The following is an 18,462-nucleotide window of genomic DNA, read 5'->3' on the forward strand; positions in this document are numbered from 1 at the left end:
ATGCCTGGGAGGAGGTGGGGGAGGTGTTGAGCACCTGCAATGTGGTGCAGTGAACTTGGATCCAGTGTCGCAAGCGATTCAACGACTTGTTGTGCTCTGGCAGGGTGAGTACCATGTTGGCATTGGTCATTTAACGCAGCAGGTCGGCTTATCCCCTGTTGCCACCTCCCCCCACCCCAAGTCTGAGTGTAGTGACTGCATTGAATCATTGATGGCATTTATCCTTTGCTGGGTGGGCCAGCAGATATTGGCCATGCCGAGGTCACCCTGAGAGGGTGGTGAAGAGATGTGCTTTGCCCCCACAGCATGTGGTACAATGAGTCCCACATGACTGGTTTGGGAGCAACCTGGAGGAGCTGCACCTAGGTGCCGTGTTTGAACTGCAGGACATGTCCAACTCTCGTGGAGAGGCTCCTCCAGGAGACCCGTCAGGGCTTCCTGGGGATGCGCTCTGACCAGCAAGCCTTCACATCGGCAATGACCTCAGCTGGTCATTGCCAGTGTGGCAGATGGTTTGGGCCTCAAGTTTCCCAGCTCGGTGCCCATCTCCACGGTGAGCAGGGAGGTCTGAAGCAACCTCACGTCGGCACAGCAGCTGCCTGTTGACTCTGCGGGCACCTTTCAGGGCACTCCGGATAAGGACGGCAGCTCCTCTGCCCCTCTCCCAGTGACCATAATATCCAGTGAGCCTAAGATGGAAGCACATCTTGAGAGGGCCAATGGTTCTCTCCAACACAGCCCTTGTGGTGCCCTGGCTCCTATTGTACCGCTGCTCAGCTTCTGTTCTTGGATGGCGTAGTGGCATCATGAGCCACCTTTGCAGGGGATAGCTCCTGTCACCCAACAGACAACCATTCAGCTGAGCCGGAGCACTGAAGAGCCCCTCAGACATGTTGAGGTAGCTGCTTCACCGCCTTTATACCCTGGCAGCAGGATAGTGGTGTCTTCTGCGGCCCCTTTTGCCTTAGTCAACTCTTGGCCCTGCACCCCTTGTGCCTGCGCCTGGACTCCCAAAGGTGGCTCCCCTGAAGGCTGAATGTGCACTCCTGGCTCCTCCCCTTCTAGCCCTACCTTCCTCCTCAGAGGAGCTGCCTCCAGTGGAGAGTTCAGCTCCCATTCCCAGGCTAAGGGAAGGCTTCCTAAAACCTGCAGGCCCAGAAAATATTCCTCACTGTAGAGTGCTGACCTGAAGGTGAAGAGTCCAGACAAAGCGTCTGGAATGCGTTTTGAGGTACTGCAGATCACACCAGGCAAGTTTCAATAACTTTGAAAAATAAATACTTGACAGTGCACACTCGCGGCCCCAGTGAGGGGTCCCGCACATGGATGAGTTTTATACGAATGTCTCCTACTCACCTGCCTGTTGCGCCCATGCATCGATCCAAAGATTGCACTGGCGCTGAAAAATCAATGTCAATTGGTGAATCAAGGGCCTTAAGTGGCCTATTAATTAATGGCGGGTGAGCATGAGGCATCATCGCACGCCCGACCAAAGAAATATCGCGATGGTGCGCAGCGTCGTCGGGACGCTCGCCTGATGTCACCGCACATCATTTTACACATGGTCATGCGGGGCGAGCCCGCACACACCAAAGGGAAAATTCTGCCCATACAGAATGTAGAAAGACTTTTGGCGTGATTGTGCAAAGATATGAATAAATCCTGTTACAAATACATTTCATATTATTATAACTAACGTGACAAGTGCTTTAAGACAATATGGAACTTTATTAAGGAAAACCACCAAAAAATAGATTACAGCAAATGAAAAATATACTGAGGTTCTGCTCAACTGTGCTGGTTTTATCAGTGCAATTGCCCCAATATCATCCTAACTGGCACACAAGATTGCAGAATTTTAAGCACAGATGCATTCAGCGCAACTCGAGATTCTGTGACGTTTTCTGCTAGTTTTAAAGACATCAAGTTAGAAGCAGGCCCCTTCTATAAAACTAATCACAGCCCTAGGTGAGTTAATCACCATAGGTAATTTCCTCTAGCTGCAATCTTCATTAGGCCTTCAAAGCCTCTCTAAAAATTAAGCTGGAATTTTTGAGTGCAATGACATTAATGCCATGACATTATGTATCTAACTTGATGACAAAACTGCCCCTTTAAAGCCATGGGCTTTTATTATTCCTACAAGGCTATTATGTAGTACTTTATCAAACACCTTTTCAAATCCCTATACATAACATCAATCGCACTACTAGTGCTATCCTGTTACTTTATCAGAGAACTCTATCAAGTCAGTCAAACATGATTTGCCTTTAACAAAGCTGTGCTGATTTTAGTTTTTGATCCATTTTTTTCCAAATACCAATTAATTTTATCCCAGGACATTGCCTCCAAAAGATTCACCATCACTGTCGATAGTCTCTCTGGTCTGTAATTGCTGGTTGTATCCCACTCTCCTTTTTTTTGAAAACAGGGGTGTAAAATTTAAATCCTTAAATAAAAATACTATAAACATGCCCATAAAGACTCAGGACAAAAAGCTAACCAACAAATTTCCCTGTACTGTTTTTGACTCTTGTTCAGAAATTAACAGAAAGCTTTGATGATAAAAAGCAAATTTCGGTTAAGTGGGAATAAATGGGAGATTTCAATTACAAAATAAACATGTGTGTGCTTGGAAGAAAAGCATGAACAAATAGTGCCATTGTAGCCTGCAACATCAAATTCTCCATTACAATAGCTAGTTGCATTGAGTTATGGGACGTTTATAGCACAGAAATAGGCTATTCAGTCCAACCAGTCTATCCTGGTGCTTATGCTCTGCACAAGCTTCGTACCTGCCCCTTTTTCATCTAATCCTATCAATATATCTTCTATTCCTTTAACACACATAAACTTATCTAGCTTTCCTTTAAATATAGCCATGCTATTTGCTTAAACTACTCCTTGTGGAAAGGAGATCCACATTCTTAACACTTTTTAGATAAAAAGTTTTTTCTGAACTCCCTAATGGATTTATGAATAACTACTTTATGTTTCTGGTTCCTAGTTCTGGTCTCCCACACAAGTGGGAACATCTTCTCAAGCTGCTGTGCTATTTTTACCTGCAGAGCATCAATGACCTTCATTTTCTTAGCATCTTCCAGAGTAAGGAATCTTTCAGGATGAGGCATCTTTGTGTTGGTATCTTTGAATCATGTTGCAAAGATAAACCTGCTTCGCCTATCCAAATAGTCCAAGCATCGAAGCAATGAGCAAACACCAGATATTTGTTCAACAAGTGGTCTGCTCTGGCAGCATATCACTCTGGCATGGTATGAGGACTATTCAGCCATAAGCTGGGGATGCACTAAGTAAATAAGGTCCCTTAGCATTCATAAACATGCCATGTGCACAAGGGATAATCTTTCAAAATGATCAAAAGAGCTTCAATTTTAACTTTAGGGGGCTAAATTTTCCCCCTGTTGGGGGGGTTGTGTGGGGGCGGGTGCAAATCCAGTCGGCGCCCCCAATCGGGGATGTGCCACCATTTTATGTGGGTGGGCCAAGTAAGGCCCACCCTGTGTGATGTTCGTCCGGAAGCGCTGTGCATTCCCTGTGCAGGCGGTGGTGGGGGGGGGCGGGGGGGGGGGGGGGGGGGGGGGGGGGCAGGATTCCCTGAGTCGTTCCCTGCACTCTTCCGCGCATGCATGCGCAGGTGCAATGTTCTTTTACCCGCCCACTACAGCACTTAGTGCAAATCTGGGGCGATTCCACCCTCAACCATGTTGTTTCATGCCTCCTAAAACAGAGGGCAGTACCACAATATCATCAGCTTTTACAATATACTATGCTGCACAGTCTGAGGCAATCTTGAATAGCTCAGTGATTTAAAGGAGAACGAAGGTTGACTTTGGTTGATGCATTCCAAAGCTTTGATGTGGTGCCCATAGCAGACCCAGGGTTCGGTGCCATAGAGCAGGGTGGTTAGAAAAGTTCTCTCTAATTTTCCTTCACTACGCGTGGCCTGTTTCTTGCACATCGTAAAGGGAGCGCTGGTTGCAGCCTCATTGTCCCCTGCACAGCTCACTCAATTGCTGTGCAGCCATGCATCCATGTATCCACACAGCTTAGAGGAAATGTTGGTGGCAAGGACAATAGCTTAGAAGAATTCGATTTTGGTCGTCAGCTTAATGCCATGCTCCGTTCATAAATGACCATGGGATCCGCCATCAGCTGAACTTGCTTTCTGGATGCAAGCACTGATGTTTTCATAAATAGTGGCATCTCTAGAGAGTGCAACATCAAGATATGCAAGCCTGAGACTAGTGCCATCAATGATTATGTCTAGTACTTCATAGCGTGTGCCTGGTGCTGATTGAAACATAACCTCAGCCTTGGAGGCACTGATTTGGAGGTCAAAGTTTTTGGCAGCATTCGAGAACTTGTTTGCCATAGTCTGGATGTCTTCCTTGCTATGGGCAGCTAGGGAATAGCCATCTGCTGAAAGAAACTCTCTTGTTATTTCCTCTGTGGCTTTGATGGAAGCATGCAGATGGAGAGATTGAAGAGCTTCCCTGAACAGAACCTTGTGTTGATGCTTGCAGGCCTGTCTCTGGAGGGTTCCTTAAGCATTGCAGCAAAGAAGACGTTGAAGAGCTTGGGAGCCATGACACATCCTTGCTTCAAGCTGCTGGTTACCCCAAAGTCATTGGGCACCTCGCCACAAGCACAACCATGCCATCAGGCAGTAACTCCACCTTTCCATTACTGTTGCCTTATCAGTGATTAGTTCATTTCCATCAGCTGTTAGGATAGGAACAAAGTTGTGTTGGGTGGTCCGTATACAGTCTTCAGCACACTGTAAAAACACGGATCGCGCATCTCAGCTAGATGTGGCAGCTCATCAGATTTTGCATCCCACCAGTCTCTTAAAGCATACCTCATGGTCTCAAGTGTAACATACCTGGGTTCCCAAATAAATGGTGAAGGTATCCACCAACACAGGAGAAGGTTGAGAGTATTTTGGAAGCAAACAGACCAGAGAACAAAGAATAACTTAGGAAATTCATTGGAATTGTTTTGTATTATTCTAAGTTCATTCCTGACTTAGTTAACATATATCAACTGCTGAAAGATGAAATAGATTGGGAGTGGTCTGCAGAGTGCCAGAAAGCATTTGAAGAAGTGAAGAAAGTTCATCTCTCTGCCCCCCCACACACACACCTTAAACCAGCTTATATTTCAACTCTTTCTTGGACTCAAACTCAAGTTCTGTCGAAGGGTCATGAGGACTCGAAACGTCAACTCTTTTCTTCTCCGCCGATGCTGCCAGACCTGCTGAGTTTTTCCAGGTAATTCTGTTTTTGTTTACTGACTAATGATGCTGTTTTGGCCCGCTATGATCCCAAGAAACAACTGGTTTTAACATACAAACATACAAATTAGGAAAAGGAGTAGGCCCCTTGAGCCTGCGCCACCATTCGATAAGCTCATGGCTAATCTGATGTTAGTGCGTGATGCCTCACCATAATGGCTAGGTCTTATCTCATATAATGGAAGATGGTGTGGAGAAGCCTGTAGCATTTGCTTCACATACGTTAACAAAGTCAGAGCAAAATTACTCGAGTTGACAAAGAGGTGTTAGCGATCATATATGGTAGTACTAAATTCCACAAATGTCTGTATAGGAGGAAATTCACTTCGTTAACTGACCACCAAGACCTTTTGATCTTATTTGGCTCATTGAAGGAGATACCATCCTTACTGGTAGCACAGCTTCAGAGACGAGTATTGATTTTGACGACCCATCAGTATAATATTAAATATCGTAAGTCAGCAGATCATGCTAATAAGGACTTTCAAGAGCTCCCATAAAGACTGATTCATTCTTAGCCATTGAGTTACCTGTGAATTACTTTAAATACACAAATGACATGCCAGTGTCTGCCAGGGAAATTAGTGAAGAAATTCGCAGGGATGTGGTGCTCAGTAAATTGTGGCATGCATGATTGACCTAAAGAGTGTGATGATGAGAAGTTGCAGGGGTATTTCACAAGTAGAAATGACTGAGTCTAGATCCTGTGGGGTTTCACCAGAGTTTAGAAGATGAGGGGGATCTGATTGAAACATATAAAATCCTAACAGGGCTAGACAGACTGAATGCAGGGAGGATGTTTCCCCTGGTTGGGAAGTCTAGAACTAGGGGTCAGAGTCTCAGGGCACAGGATAGGCCATTTAGGTCTGAGATAAGGAAAAATTTATTCACTCAGAGGCTGGTCAACCTGTGGAATTCTCTACCACAGAAAACTGTGGAGGCTGGGTCTCTGAGTATATTCAAGAAAGAAATTGATAATTTTTTGGATATTAGGAGCATCAAGGGTTATGGAGAGAAAGCAGGAATATGGCGTTGAGATAGAGGATCAGCCATGATCAAATTGAATGGCAGAACGGGCTCGAAGGGCCAAATGGCCTATTCCTGCTCCTATTTTCTATGTTTATGAGTCATTATTCTGTCAAAGTTTGGAGAGAAATTGTTAGAATTTCATCAAGAACATACAGGGTTAGTCCACATGAAAGTAGTAGCAAGAAGCCATTTTTGGTGTTCAAAGTCAGACAGAGATCTTGAAGAATTGGTGAAAAATTGTGAAGTGTGTCTTAGAATTAGATATGGTCCACTCAAAGTTCCCTTCATTCCATGGGAAAAACATGTTGATTTCTTTGAAGTGGAAGAGAAAGAGTACCTTGTTTTTGTCAATAGCTATACCAAGTGGATAAATGTTGAGACTTTGCACAATACCACATGTGCCAAAGCTACTGAGGTTTTGAGAAGTTGATTTGTAATTTTTGGGTTGCCAGAGGTATTGGTGTCAGATAATGGTCCACAGTTTATGTCAGAGGTGTTTGAAATATTATTGAGTAAGAATGGAGTCAAACAGCCTCTAATACCACCGTATCACCCAGCATCGAATGGTGCTACAGAGAGAAGTGCACAGATTGTAAAGAGGTCTTTGCAAAAGTATAGGCAGTCATTTCCATGTTTCCTTTTGACATAGGCCAGACAATGTTCTGTTCCCTTACAGAATAACCCCAGAGTCTACATCAAGTTGCTCACCTTAAAGTTATTTTTTAAACATGCTTCTAGAACAAGGTTCAGTTTGCTTAAGCCTGATGTTAGTTGCAAAGAGAAAAGTAAAACAAAATGAAGATGATTCATGATACACAAGGCATGGAACTTAAAAGAGTTCCAGTACTGATCAGAAGGTCATAGTGAAAAACATCTGTGGTGATAGGAGAAGTAATGTGATTGGAGTTGTATATGACTAGGTGCATTCACATATCTGGTGAAGATTGGAGAGGGACTCAGTCAGTGACACCAATATCTCATCTGCTTGAAAGAGGAAATGTGATGAAAGGAGAGCATGATAGCCTTCCTATAGTCCTTCTACAGTTCAAAGTGAAAATCACAAAGAAACCTGAAAGTTTTCTGATATCACAGAATCCACTGTTAGAGCAAACTGAGTTAGTCTTCAAGGCTAATCAGTTAATGTCACAATCCCAGACAGTAAGTACAATTGGTAGTCAAAGTCAAAGTTCAGGGTTGACACAGTCAGATATTGACAAAGCAGAATCAAGCTCTTGGAAATGGACATAGGAGAAGATACCCAGACAGGTTAATTGAAGGTATGTAGGAAGGAAGGAGCTAGAAAGTAAACAAGAATTGGAAAGTTGAAAGTATAAGCCTACTTTTCATTCCAAGATAGTTAATTTTTTTTATTATTTTGCTTTATTGAGAAAAGGGCCATTAAACTAAATGGGGTTTTGAAATAATTAAAGTGCAGTTAAATACTGTTTGATTGAAAATGATACACAAAATATAAGATATATATATATTTCAGTCTGAAATAATCATAATTTCATCTGAAATTAACTAGTCAAATTAGCCTGCACATTGCAGTGTTTATTTCATTAAAGAAGTTGTCAAATGATGATAGTCTTGTTAAACACATACTGGTGATAATGAAAAACATTTTTTTTACATGTAAATTACTCTGGTAATATCAATCATACATGTATTGGTTGTGATTACAGTAAAAATAAATACGCAACCCAATCTGTTAAATTTCAGGTATTGTTAATATTGATTAGTCATATTGTATTCTGGGAAATTATGTACATGTACCATTGTACATTTTAATGTATAAGTTAGCTTGATAAAATAAAAAAAAATCTTGTAGCTTTGAAAGGTAATCACTGTTTGATTTATTTTTAAGTGGGAAGAGTATGTAGTATATCATAACAGCTGATCATATTTTGATACTACCTTCTCTGTTGGGAGGTTTGAAAAAAGTGTGTGACGTGACTATAGTAGAGTCTCTGGGTGGAATTTTTCAGCCCTGACACCAGTGGACATCGTCCATGGCTGGACGGGAAAATTTGGACAGCCTGTCCCGTCCCGCCTGCAACAATGTTCGCTGGTGTTGGGGCAGAAAAATCCCGCCCTGTGTGTGTTATTTCCAGTCCAAAACACCACATATACACTGTCATTACTGCCAGACTGATATATGATCTTCAAGCACTGGTTGCATTTATCTGGATATTTACCGGTTATAGCCATTCTTGTTCAGACAGCGGTATTGCGTACAAGTGCACAGAGAGCTATGCTGATAGCCTGGTGTCAAGACTTATTATCATTTGGCCATTTTCCCAAGGTGAAAGCTTGGACAAAAATGATTTTAAAATGTGTTATGAGCAAAAGTTGCCAATAAGATGGCTTTCTGGTACATCCCCATGCTGAGTTGTGATTCTGTAAATAATTAATATATGAAATGAGAGGTGGATTCTATAACAATAGACAATTCATTAGCAATTTCAGGCCATTCAGGAAGATCAAGCATCTTGGTATTCATTGCCCTTTTTGACAGTGGTAATGGGTATAGTAAGAAACAAAAGGTGTGTCCCGATGAGACATGAGTGGTTACATTGCAGCTGTCTGAATGCAAGAAAGAAGCGAAACAAGACTAAACCAGTAAAAAATAAACCACATAAACAAGATAGCAGCTATGATCTGATATTGTTGAACTCAATGTTCAGTCCAGGAGGCCATAGAGTGTTGAGTGGAAAGATGAGGTGCTGTTCCTTGAACTTACATTGAGCTTCATTGGAACACTGTAGCAGGTTGTGGACAGAATGACCAGTTTGGGAACAAGGTGAAGAATTAAAATGGCAAGCAACAGGAAACTTGAAGTCATGCTTGCGATTGAATGGAAGCGCTCCGCAAAGTGGTCACCCAGTCAGTCTCCCCAAAGTAGACACGATCACGTCATGAGCAGCGAATACAGTACACTAAATTGAAAGAAGCACAAGCAAATCGCTGGGGTTTTACTACAAGGAGAGATTGAGTGGACTAAGCCTATATTCCCTGGAGTTTAGAAGAACGAGTGATGATCTGATTGAAACATATAAAATTCTTTAGGGGCTTGTGGATCCTGCAAAAATGGGGTCACAACCTCAGAATAAGGGGTTGGCTTAGAACTGAGAAGAGAAGAAATTTATTCATTGAAAAGGAGTGAATCTTTGGAATTCCCTTCCCCAGAAAGCTTATGGATGTCCAATCATCGTGTGCACTCAAGACAGAGACTGAGAGACTTTTAGGTACCAAGGGAAATAAATGGTTATGCAGGTCATACAGGGAGATTGAGTTGAGGTACAAGATCAGCCATGATCTTGTTGAATGGCAGAGGAGACTCAAAGGGCCAAATGGCCTCCTCCAACTCCTATTTCTTATGTTTTCATGCAATTTGGGAGATGCACTAAATGCAAACAAATGGTTAGCTTGATAACTGTAACACTTGGAGGAATTTCTACTCATCACCAAGATTAACCTGGACATAACACAAGTAAACTGTCATAGAATATTTGACTATTAGCTATTGCAATATTCTGAATTATTTCAACAGTAAAGCATAGACAGAAACATGACATGGCATTTCCATTATATTAAGAAATGCTTACTTGTAAAGAGGGAGCATTATCGGCAATTGTTTTGCAATATGTGGGGCAACATCAAGTAAGTTGGCACGTTCCGCGAGTGCTTCTTTCACTAGTTTATACTATAAAAGGAAAATAATTGGAAGTTACAATCACTGATATTTGTAATTCATTGACTATTTAACTGGTCTGGAAAGAATGTAGACAGATTAGTAGTCCATAGCTGTCTTTATCAGCAAATGTATTCAGTGCATATTCATTTCATGATGCCATTAGCAAGAAATAATACATATTCTTGTAGAATTAATAATGCTAGGCATGTTCATTCTAACACAAGAATATTTATTATTTATACCTGTTCATAATCTAATTTCATGAATGCTTTCTGTAGATATCGTACTCCTCCATGGATAAGCTTTGTACTTTTGCTACTGGTCCCAGAAGCGAAGTCCTCTCTCTCTATTAGTGCAGTTTTGAGACCTAGGCAGAAGAAAAATGATTCTCTGTAGCTTGTTCTAAGTTATGTACTCAAGCAATATTTCACATATCATTTAAAATTATAACAATGCTTTTTTTCACTTGAAGGCTGCCTTTGTTAAATGAGAAATTAGCTAATAGAGTTGATTCTCCCCTTCTATGCATAATCAATGGGTGCAGCACAAAGATTGGGGATCAATCCTTTTATCTGGCCTGGGCATTCCGAACACAACCCCAATCTTTACGCAAAAAGTTTGATATCATTTGTGTTCAATAGCATTCATTTGCACTCATTTGACATCAGCTGAACTCAAAAGCAAACATTTAGTCATCATTTGACATCAATTGTGCTCAAAAGCAATCATTTAGCTGTTATTTACCCTGCAAGCAGACTAACTGACATTATTGTCATCAATTTCCCCAAATCACAATGCTGAAACATTTGTGTATCACTTACCTTAAGCATTTGGACAACAAAAACGATCATAGAGTTTATTTTCCATTTTTCTGAATTTCAATAGCTTCAAACATCCTAAAACTGAGCTAACTTGAGAAAAAGCAGACTCTGTTATGACATATGTTTTAATAAGCTTATTTTATGTATTTCTTCATAACCTATAGTGCAGGGGGAGGGGAGAGAGAATTTAGCCCTGAGACTAGGAGATACGGGGGAGAGTTTAGACCCTGAGACTGCAGTGGGGGTGGAGTGGGAGGGGGGAAGAGAGAATTTAGACGCTGAGACTGGAGAAAGTGGAGGAGAGTTTAGACCCTGCGACTGGGTGGGATGGGAGCAGGGTGGAGAGAGTTTAGATCCTGAGACAGAGAGGGAGTGGGGGGGGAAAGAGAGAGTTTGGACCCTAAGACTGGAGGGTGGGGTGAGAGAGAACTTAGCCTCTGAGACTTGGGGAAGAGAGAATTTATCCCCTGAGACTGGGAGAGGTGGGATAAAGTTTACACCCTGATACTGGGGGTGGGAGAAAGTTTAACCCTGAGACTGGGTGTTTTGGGGGAGAGACAGTTTAGCCCCTGAGACTAGGGGTTTTGAAGGAGGGAGAGTTTAGACCCTGAGACTGGTGATTGGGGGGGGGGGGGGGGGGGGGGGGGGGGGGTTGTTGTGGTGGTGGTGTAGAGATAGCAAGAAAGTTTAGACCCTGAGTCCAGAGGAAGGGAGACAGTTTAGACCTTGAAACTGGGCGGGGCGGATAAGAGAGTTTAGACCCTGAGCCTGGGCGGGGTGGGGGTGGAAAGTGTAGTCCCTGAGATTAAAATGAATTAAGAACTGATGTGGATCTGGTGGTGCTATCAAGTATGTACTGTGGAGTGTGAAGATTTATTGGATTGTGAAAAACTGAAAAAATTCAGATATTATTTAAATAATTAACTTCCTTATATTTTTCAATACAGGTTGCTGCATGCATTTGATAGCTTTGTGTGCATTGGATAGGCTCAAGTGCACTGGATAGTTTTGAGTGCCCTCGATACAATCGAGCGCCTTTTGCCATTTGATGTCAAAGATGGAAAAACACTGATAACTGCATGCAAAACCCATTCCAAATTAGAATATTTGATGTCAAATGATTGCTGATCATTTTTGAGCGTATTTGAATGCAAAAATGACGTCAACATTTTCGGGTAGGGGTGGGATCAGAAATGGGAAAGAGATGGCATGGGGGTTATCTGTCTGCAGCTGCCACAACAACCCAAGGTATAAAGATCATCCTGTAGGGAAATGGGTAATCCTGCTAAAACTGTAAATACCTTCTTTCTGTATCCATCTTTGTGCTGCCCTGGGAACCCTTACAGGTTTATGGTACCTGAAGGGTCTCAGCACAAGTCACAATTACAGGTTTCTTCATATATTCCCCTCTATAGCAGCATTAATGAGACATACTGAGTGGAAAGGGAACAGTTCCTCTTGCCACATTACCATGGTACCACACCATCTTTAGGCACAGTTAGAAGCTCAGTGACGTGCTTGGGGAATCTCAGGAGATCTGGGGGTGAGCAGCATTGCAAAGATGGAGAATTTTTTTGTTGCACTTTGGAATTGAACGTTACCCAGGTGTAGTGAAGAAGAAAGTCCCCCAATATGTTTATAGTATGACAGTTTGTGTGGAGCATGATTTTTTTCCCCTAAGTTAGAGATCTTGATTTGAACAAAACAACTATTTATTTCATTCACTGGTGTAACATTTCCAAACTTGGCTTTTTTTGTAAATCCCTAATCCAACCATGCACTTTTAAACTTCTGATAGTTAATGGATAGATGCCTTATTAAAATGGGTGGGTCTCTTATTAAGAATGTTCACTTTTTATAATTAATTTTATACCTTTTACAGTTCTGCTGCAAATAACAAACAGCAGCAATATTCCCTAAACTGGGGAACATTTTTAAAAATTTATTCTCAGGATGTGCAACGCTTCTCAAGGCCAGCAATTATTGCTTATTCTAAATTGCCCAGAGAAGATGGTGTTGCAATCTGATACAATGGAGTGATTTGCAAGGCCTTTTCAGAAGGAAGCTTCGAGTCAACTACTAGGGTTGGAATGGAGTCACACATTGACCAAAACAGGTTTACAAACTTTTATTTCCTGACTTATTTAAAAATTGACTTCAAATTCTCAAACTACAATGGCAGGATTGGAATTCTCATTCTTTGGATTATTAGTTCAGTAATATAACTCTTACACTATCTTACCCCTGTAAACTGCATGACTAAGAATTAGCAACTAGAAGCAAACAACATAATTTTGACACTGAAACAAGAGATATTTAAGTCTTTAAATTAAAATAGTTAATTTATTTATGTAAACATTTACCATAGTAATTTATTGGGAATTAACATCAATCCACAGCGATGTTTGCTAATATTTATTAAGAGCTATTAATCCAAGTTTTCTGTACGTAAGGTTTATTGTACAATAGATCTCGCATGATTACTTTTTACATTTTTCTTTGCATTAGAATTAAGCTTAATGAGAATTAAATTTGACTAAACTGTTCTGTGGATTTCCTATAAGAGAATGAAGAAATTCTAGCACGAAATTCATCCTTTGCATCTCTACTCCTCTTGGTAAATCACTTCATTTAAAGATGGGTTGACTATTGTACCATTGGAGGTTTTTTTTAAAAACTTACAGCAGTTGTTTGGGAGACTGTAAACATTACTTATAAACACTACATTTTCGCAAAAATATTTTGTCCTATGTATGGTTTTTAATGTTTGCTACAGATTTTTTACAAGAGTTATTTTCCTGATTAATATCAGATATACCTCTGCTGAAACATCCAATTGCCTGACATAGAGGTACAAGATCCAATGCAAAAGATGTTTTTATGTGCCCGAAACATTACTGGAATAATAATAATTACAATTGTAACCTGTCAGAAATGTAAAAGTGCTAAAACAAATCAATTAATGTATAACAAGATGCCTCTATGATAGCAAAAGCTCTTCTCCATGTTTGCTCTTTCAGTGATAAGTAATAGAGGTATAGAGAATTAAGGATTGGTTTTCAAAATATTTGTGCATTGCCAAGTAAATGAGGAGTTTTTTTGTAAATTGTTGCACATAAGATTTTTATTTACCACACATATTAGGGTATCTTTGTAACCTGCACCAATTTCCTTGGGGCTTTAAACATCCAGCCACACAATGAGGCACTGGAGTCGCATGCAGGAGGGAGGCAGATTCCCTTCCCTGAAGGAAGGTTATATTAGTGAGCCTGTTGGCTTTCTACAATAACCTGGCAGTTTTGATGACCATCTTTTCTTTGTGCTAGACCAAATATTTGTTGAATTTAGTTGCACAACTGGCCATGGATCTACCTCATAATCTCTGGGTTGCTAGAATTGTATCATAACCACTACTTTACCAAGCCCCTAATTAAGCAATCACACCAACTTTAAATTATGGAAATCTCCTGATATATTGTTACTTACGTTTATTCTTTCCTGGGATGTGAGTGTTGCCTGCAAAGCCAGCATTTTGTTGCCCATCCCTTGACAAGGTGGTGGTGAACTTTGCTGAAAGGAATGAAGGTTGCATTTTCCCTCCAGGGATGGGGAACAAAGGCTGAGTCTATTTCTGGCTTGGAGGTGGGATGCTACAGAGAGGAGCACTCGTCTGTGATTTTAACAAAGGCAGCTGATTAATGGTCAGAGGGCAGATTCGCCATCTAATTAAGGGTAGCAGCCAGGCTCCCTGAGCTGGAGGGCTAAACAGAGGCCTTCTAGCTTGAAAAGAGTAGCAGGCTGTAATGGAAGGGAATTAAGGGAAGGTAAGTAAGGGAGAGGGTGCTTCCAGGTGGTGTGCACTCTCTCCAACTTTTTTAAATCTTTAATTAAAATAGTTTCAGCACCCAAGCCACCACTGTGGAGGGATACCCTCTTCAGAGCAGCCTATGACTGCTCCTTCACTTATTCAGACATTGGGGGCCTTTAGGCCTACCTCCAGGCATCTAAACCTGTCCGCATCATTTTTTGAATTCTTTCACAGGATGTGAACACCGAAATGCTAACATTTGTGGTCCATGCCAAATTGCCCTTGAGAAGGTAGTGGTGAGCCACCTTCTTGAACCACTCAACTCCATGAGGTGTTCACCTACAGTGCCTAAATAGCCAAGTGGTTATGGTACTGGGCTTGTAACCCCAAGATCAAGAGTTCAAATCTCACAATGGCAAACTATGAAACAATGTAACTTCATCTGAATAGGAACAGATGGAAACGTGTTTGTACTCGAAAGAGTTAGTGCTGTTCACCTCCAGGAACCGGGAGGCCAATTGAAAAATTCATTTCATTGGCCTCAATCAGGCTCTTAATGAGCCTCATTGGCTACCAGCCCCATCTGGGCATGTTGCTCTGCCAGATCAACCCCAAGATCAAGAGTTCAAATCTCACAATGGCAAACTATGAAACAATGTAACTTCATCTGAAACAGATGGAAACAGGTTTACTCAAAAGAGTATCAAGAGTTCAAATCTCACAATGGCAAACTATGAAACAATGTAACTTCATCTGAAACAGATGGAAATGGGTTTGTACTCAAAAGAGTTACAATGTGTTGTTCTGGCTTGCTCTGCCAGATCATCCAATCTTGCCTCCACTGTCCAGAGGAAGGATGGAGCCAGGAAACAGGCACGCCCACCAACAGGGCTATCTTTAGCTCACCCTGACCTCTGATCTCAGCCCCAGTGGTGGCTGAAAATCCCACCAATTTTTCACTTCTTACACTTTGACTCAAATGTCTCAAAAATCATTGGACAAAATAAGTAAATTCTTTATATGCTGATTTGGTCAAATAATTCTCATCAAAGAAATGTCTGAATTTGACCTGTTCCAAATTATTAACTGTTTCAATAGGGAATTCGGATTGAGCATGATGCTAGCAAGGCCATCGCTAGCTGCCCGGAGACGATGGTAGTGGGCCTTCTCCTTGAGCCACCTGCAGTCATTGTTCGGATGCAGTTAGATTGGAATTTCGGGACTTTGGCCCAATGACAATGCAGGATTGTGCCCAAGTCAGAATCATTTGTGAATTGGAGGTGATGGTCTTCCCATGAACTTGCTACTCTTGTGAAATCCCCAACTTGAATGACACACATTTCCCCTTAGGGACTATGTTCTCAGGTCTATGGAAGTAGTAATGTCACACATAAGTCTAACAAACATTACACATATTGTCAATACAAATATAGACAGCACACGCATTATAATGAAAGCTTTTGAAAGTGCCTAAGAAGTACATTGTTAATGACAGCTTCTTCGCATGGTGATTTGATGATAAGGACAACAGCTGATCTGAAGGAAAATCTAATCTAGAACTGATTGGAATATTTTGCATTTGTGAATGGTGCTCCACAATATCGTCTCGTAATTCTCGCTTGCTTTATTTCTTTTCATAACTGTTTGACATCCATTCAACACAAACATATTATAAGCAGTGAACCATTGGGTGATCTCAGATAGAATACTTTGTCCACAAGCACATATGAACTACAGTTAACGTTTAGGACCTCTGGATAGCAAAAAAAAATGGTGTTACTTAGTGGGGGTAAATAAGAAATGTAATTACAAAAAGGTGTGGAATTTTAATCAAGCCAAGAAAGTGGTTTTAATTGACCATGGCCAGAAACTTCCCCCCATTCATGGGGGCTGTGCGAGTGTGGGCGCGAACCTGATCGGGTCCTCACTACCATTTTACGTGGGCGGGGCAATTAAGGCCGGCCCATCGTGATGCGCGCCCGGAAGCCTCAGGGAGATTTGTTTCAGTGTTAAACTTTTAAATAAAGGATTTTTAAACTTTTGAAACATGTCCCCTCATGTGACAGTGTCACATGAGCTGGGTTATGTTTTTGAAATTTTGGAAGAACTTTTACCGATTTTTTAAACACTTCATTAAACCTCATCCTACCTGTGGATGAGATTCCATGAAATATGCTAAGGCCACCTGGGCTCTTTGCCTGCTTGCCAATCTTAAGGTTGGACGGGCCACTCACTTAAGTGCATTAAATGCTTTGTAAATGGCCTTAATAGGCCTTTGACAGTTCAGCGGGTGCGCAGACCGCCGAACTGAAAATCTAAATGACATGCGGTGGCATCGAGATGCCCACCCGACATCACCGCGTGTCATTTTATGTGTCAGCGAGTGGGCCCCGACCCCTGCTCGCCGACGGGAAAATGCTGCCCCATGACTCTGAATCAATGCGGTGTAATTCAGAGTTATTCATTTGAAGGAAAGCATGATGTAAAATACATATACAATACACGGGGAACAAACAAATGAGATGGTACACAGAAGCAAATTAAATTATGCCCATGTGCTTGTGATTACGTAAAGCACTTTGAACAAAAATTCTGGAATAACACGATAATAATGACAAAACTAATGGGCACTTTGTATCTTTATCAGTACTTTCAGAATGAATTAATCTCAACAATAAATTAACAGGAGATGTTGTGTGTATGGGAACTTCACCCCTTGGTAGGTAAACAAAGGTCCCTCTTGATCTTCAAACTGTTAAGAGAAAGAACTAAATACGAACAAGAGGATAAAAGAATGAGTCTGAGGGGGAACAATGAGAGAGCAGCAAGAGGATAAGAGTGATCCTTTGCAGGAGCAAAGCACGGGAAGCGGGAAATTCAAAGAGTAAAACTGAGAGGGAGCAAAGCGAGATCGCCGAGCTGATAAAAGAGTGAGCCTGACAGCGAACAGTGCGAGAGGATAAAAGAGCGAGTCTGAGAGGGAGCAGTGCGAGAGGATAAAAGAGTGAGCCTGACAGAGAACAGTGCGAGAGGATAAAAGAGTGAGCCCGAGACAGAAAAGCAGTGCAAGATAAAAGAATGAGCGTGAGAGAGAGCAGTGCGAGGGGATAAAACAGCGAGCCTGAGAGAGAGCAGTGCAAGAAGGTAAGAGTAAGTCTGAGAGGGAGCAGTGCGAGAGAATAAAAGAATGAGCCTGAGGGGGAGCTGTGCCTCCATCTTGTTCTATTCGCTTGTTTTTTGCTTTTTTTTTCTGGCTCGCTTCTTTCTTTATCCTTTTATATGCATTCAGATGGCTGCTATATAGCCATTTGGACATAATATTTGTTTTTTTTTACCAAAGCCATTACCACTCTCTGTGGCTTTTGCATCATGAAATCTTTGTTAATTCTTCTCTCCTGCCCTCAACCTTATCACAGATCTTCCCTTTTGTCCTTCCTGCCCCTCCCTACTTAAAACCTAATACTTAAAACCTTAAGTTTAATACTTAAAATGGCTTAAAACCTAATACTTTTCATCAGATTCTTCAGTTCTGATGAAAGGTCATGACCTGAAAAGTTAACTCTGTTTCTCCCTACAGATGATGCCTGACCTGCTGAATATTTTCAGCAATTTTTGGTTTTGATGAAGATGTAGACCTAAACATTAAAATTCATAGTCTAAACAGGGTACTAACTGGAAAGAGGTTTTTTAACATCATGGAGGGGCATCTGAGACCCGTTGCGTGCAATTCCTTTGCTATGTGGGTACTTGAGGACACTTTGCATGTCTTACTGACCACATGTGTAGGAAATGT

The 18,462-nt window shown here is 41.5% G+C and overlaps 1 protein-coding gene across 1 annotated transcript in view; it reads right to left on the reverse strand.

Moving 5' to 3' along the window:
• The window catches only part of gpd2 (glycerol-3-phosphate dehydrogenase 2 (mitochondrial)), a 190,055-nt gene that overhangs the window by 67,901 nt on the left and 103,692 nt on the right, over positions 1–18,462 (reverse strand). The window contains exons 4-5 of the mRNA XM_041201033.1: positions 10,283–10,407; positions 9,952–10,049 (exon numbers count right to left, since the gene is read on the reverse strand). Coding sequence (XP_041056967.1) covers positions 9,952–10,049; positions 10,283–10,407 — 223 coding nt within the window. The remainder of the gene's footprint in view (positions 1–9,951; positions 10,050–10,282; positions 10,408–18,462) is intronic.

Source organism: Carcharodon carcharias, chromosome 12 (assembly GCF_017639515.1).
Source record: "Carcharodon carcharias isolate sCarCar2 chromosome 12, sCarCar2.pri, whole genome shotgun sequence".
Taxonomy (NCBI): Eukaryota; Metazoa; Chordata; class Chondrichthyes; order Lamniformes; family Lamnidae; genus Carcharodon; species Carcharodon carcharias.